This window comes from Triticum urartu, chromosome 2A (genome assembly GCF_056163025.1).
Source record: "Triticum urartu cultivar PI428250 chromosome 2A, HENAU_Tu73, whole genome shotgun sequence".
In the NCBI taxonomy this organism is placed as follows: Eukaryota; Viridiplantae; Streptophyta; class Magnoliopsida; order Poales; family Poaceae; genus Triticum; species Triticum urartu.
The window spans coordinates 28,766,921-28,771,032 of NC_141874.1; the positions used below are offsets into that span (position 1 = coordinate 28,766,921).

The 4,112-nt window shown below is 43.2% G+C and overlaps 1 protein-coding gene across 1 annotated transcript; it reads left to right on the forward strand.

Moving 5' to 3' along the window:
- The first annotated feature begins 262 nt into the window (after positions 1–262).
- LOC147983149 (F-box only protein 7-like) lies at positions 263–1,684 on the forward strand. The gene has a single exon (XM_087542864.1). It carries the CDS (start codon positions 464–466, stop codon positions 1,682–1,684), a length of 1,221 nt encoding a protein of 406 aa, XP_087398990.1. The 5' UTR covers positions 263–463.
- The last annotated feature ends 2,428 nt before the right edge of the window (positions 1,685–4,112 follow it).

Consider the following 4,112-nt stretch of genomic DNA (forward strand, 5'->3'; position numbering starts at 1 on the left):
CACTGTCTACCGATCTGACCCTGCAGCTCGCCGTTGCCATCTCCCGGCCGATTAACCCCCTCGTCTCGCCTGCCGCCGGTTAGTGTTCTTCCTTATGACCTTGCTTGCCAACCAAAACTCCGAATCTTTGTCGAGTTTCAGTCCATTAATTCTGCGTGTGTGTCGTTCGTGGACTCGGATCTAATTAACCTACTTTAATTAGGAGCGGCGGCGTCGTGGTGATCTGCAAGTATTGCAAGCAGCCTGCTGTTCTTCTGTCCAACTTTCACTGAAGAAATTCGTCAGTTTGGCCGAAGCTCCTGCTCTTTGTAGACATACTTTGCCCCCATCGAATCCTGTAGTGTCGCCAGCATAATACACTTGAGGCTGCCAAAGCTGGACACTGGACATATTTGTGCTCTCTAATCTTCAGAGTTTTTCAAAGGCTGAGTAGTGAGTACTGACAAAGACGACAGTGGGCAACATGCCGGAGCTGCCTCAGGACATCTTGTTGGGTATCTTTGCCACCCTTGAGATCCCTGACCTTGTGCGTACCGGCTCTGTCTGCTCCTCTTGGCGCCCCGCGTATATCAGCCTCCGAAGCCTTGCGCAGTACAAATGCCCCCAGACGCCATGCCTCCTCTACACTACCGAATCCGCTGGTGAGAGCGTTGCGTGCCTCTACAGCCTCACAGAGAAGAGGTCCTACAAGTTGACCCTCCCGGAGCCACCTATCCGCACTAGGTGTCTGATCGGGTCATCACATGGTTGGCTGGTGACTGTTGATGACAGATCTGAGATGCACCTTGTCAATCCCATCACATGTGAACAGATTGCTCTTCCGTCGGTGATCACCATCGAGCAGGTGAAGCCCATCTTTGATGAGCACGGTGCTGTCCATAAGTATGAGTACTCATGGCATACTGGGACAGATGCCAGTCCTTACTCTCCGTCTATCTTTGCTATTGACAAGCTGCGCCACAAACTTCACTATAAGGCGTTTGTGTTCCCTGATACATCCACGGGAAGCTACATCGTCGTGCTCATCCATAATCCAAAGTGTCAGCTCTCTTTTGCAAGAGTAGGTGATGATAACTGGACTTGGCTGCCACCTCATGAACGATATAGCGACTGCACTTACAAGGATGGTCTGTTGTATGCGGTGACTACAACCGGAGAACTTCATGCTTTCGATTTCAGTGGGCCTGTCATCACAATGGAGATGATTATAAGAATGGACTCCATATATGGCATTGGCTACACGTACATTGTTCAAGCTCCATCGGGTGATCTGCTTCTTATTTGGAGAATCATTGACCAGTATAATTTTGATCCTGATCCTGGATCATCTGTATTTTGGAACACTACGGGATATATAATGTATGGATTTGATCCTTTGGGAAGTAAACTTAAGAGCATAAACAGCTTGCCTGACCATGTGCTGTTTCTTGGACATAATCAATCTCCTTGTCTCACTGCCAAAGAATATCCCACTCTCAGGGCAAATCATGCCTACTTTACAGACGATAATGTGATGCGGACAATGGGATTGAAGAACAGCGACCCTGATATGGGAACAATGAACTTGGATAATTTCTACTCCATGGAGGAACTTTTGTCTCCTCAGCTTTGGTCAAGCTGGCCAGCTCCCATGTGGATTACATCTGATCTTAGAGAGATGAACTTGGCTTCAGGAAGGGATTGAAGAAAAAGGATCCATGGATTCAATGAACCAACCAAGGTGTGGCTTACTGTTGTTGGTGCAAGAGTCATCCACAAAATAATCAAGAGACCACCTGGACTGTGTGTGTCAGGGCGTACTCATCGCTTGATCCTGGTCCTTACAGGCTAGATTTGCCCTAGTTGGCTCTGAATAAATAGTTTTGAGGTCTATCTGTTTACCTATGTTATAAGTGGTATCGATACTTCAGTAGTTTATATGATCTTGTTCTTATCATTTTTCTGTGGTATTTCTTCTGTGTTGCTCATGTCGATATCTTATTGTGGTGTGTTGGTATATTCATTGATTCTTCATTGTTTCTGAATGATCTGATGCGTTTGTAATCAGTATACTGTAGTGTAATGTTCGGGTTGTCCATGTTACTCTAGTGTAACGCTGCTGGGTTTGGAATAGCAGCAGGGAATTGGCATGGTATTTCCTTCCAATAGTGGTGCGTTGGAAATATGAAAAAGTTATGTTGCTTCCTTCGTGTGACTTGGTAATTGTGGCTTGGATTTGTGGAAAAGGAGAGCCGGGGATTTTGTCTGCCTCATGTTCTTTGTGGTCTGTTGAGAAGGCTGCATACTGTTGCTTTCAGAAGGTAGAAGGTAACTGTGACATAATGTTCAGAGTGTGTATAATTGTTCTTTTAGTGAACCTGCGAGTGTTTTTATGTTGGTAGCTATAGTAAGCCTATGTCACTTGAGGAACTCGCAAATATTTCTGTCAGGTTATGTGATTTCTTAAGCTGCATGTCTTCTGACAATACAAGGCTATTGGGAACTGCTCAGCCAAGCAATGATACTGTTACAAGAGCATTGGCGTTCCAACTCTTTTTTAACTTGAAGAACTCGCAAATATTTCTGTCATGTTATGTGATTTGCTTAGCTGCATGTCTTCTGACAATACAAAGCTATTGGGAGCTGCTCAACCAAGCAATTATAGTGTTGCAAGAGCATTGGCGTTCCAACACTACGCTGCCTTCCGTCTGGCTCCAAATTTCCCAAACCAGTTTCAAGTTTAGTCTTAGCCCACTGTACCTGCAAAGCCACTTCCATTTGTTTTTGAACATCTGTAAAAGTATGGCCTTGGATCTTTATTCATTGTGCGTCACTGAATATCGTCTAGTTGTGTAACAAAGATTTAACTCTTAAACCTCCACTAATACAAGTAATGATTAAAAAAAATCAAGGCACACAAGATATCATTCCCTTGGCTCCCTGCTGTTATAATTTATTTTGTTTTGCAATTCTTAGTGATTAAGTGATTGTTCATGAATGACATGGTCTCTAATTTATTTTCTACATAGGAAAGCAAGCAGAAGAGTAGTACTACACTCCAGAGCTAAGCACATGTCTCAGTACATTATGGTTGTGTAAAATTGTGAAAATAAATTATAATGTTTACTATTACTATACTTGCTCGAAAAAAATTACTGTACTTGCTCGAGGATCTGTGAACTTAAATTTCTGTCATTTTACTTTGAATAAAGTGGTCGGGTTTTTATTTGGCAGTGTCTCTCTCTGTTGTCGTCACATCATCACAGCTATTGTTGATTTCCATCAGTTGTAAGCCTGCATATCAGACAACAATTCTCTAGATAAAAAAACAGCAGAGAATAGATAATTTGGACCGGTTGGTGCTTAAGACAGCAATTTATACAAAATTTGGAGGCTGAATTAGTGGTAGAATAGAACATAAAAATGCATGGTAGAATGGTAGACGAGATCCCAATGCCTCACATGTCAACGATAGCCAAAGGATTGAGTTTGTTGCTAGCTAAATGATTCACCATGCTGCCCAACAGCGGTAACTTCGTAAAAAGTATCATTCTCAATGTTTTGCTAGAGGTCATGTTGAGCTTTCTCTAGAAATGCATGAATCATAAGTCCATTCCTAAATCCGAAGGATTTTGTAAGCAAAAACTCCACAGATTTGACATATGAAGTTTCTACTATTTTGTCTGTGTTGCAAAGAGACCTTAAATCCCATCTAGCAAGTTCCACGAATTCAAAACCATACAGTAGGTAATTTTACAGTCTTGGCCCATTTACATTTGTTTTTCAACATCTGTTCCATCTGACTCGATCTTTCCCAAACCAACAAGCCACATATATTTGTTTTTTAACATCCGTGTACACCTGATCTGTAAAGAAGTATGATATGAATTTCTTTCAGTGTGCATCATTGAATGGTGTCGAGTTGTGTAGCAAGGATTGTAACTCAAACCTTGAGTCACTGGTAGAAAAAGGGCCTGTTGTCCGGTTCGTAAGGGCCTTTTGTCCCGGTTCCTGAACCGGGACTAAAGGGTCGGTACTAATGCCCTGTCCCTTTAGTCTCGGTTCAATCCAGAACCGGGACAGATGGGCCTCCACGTGGCCTGTGCGCGGAGCCCAGGCAGGAGACCCTTTGG

Excerpts from the sequence above, each read along its gene's own strand:
- LOC147983149 (XM_087542864.1), top strand. The coding sequence starts at position 464 with ATGCCGGAGCTGCCTCAGGACATCTTGTTGGGTATCTTTGCCACCCTT.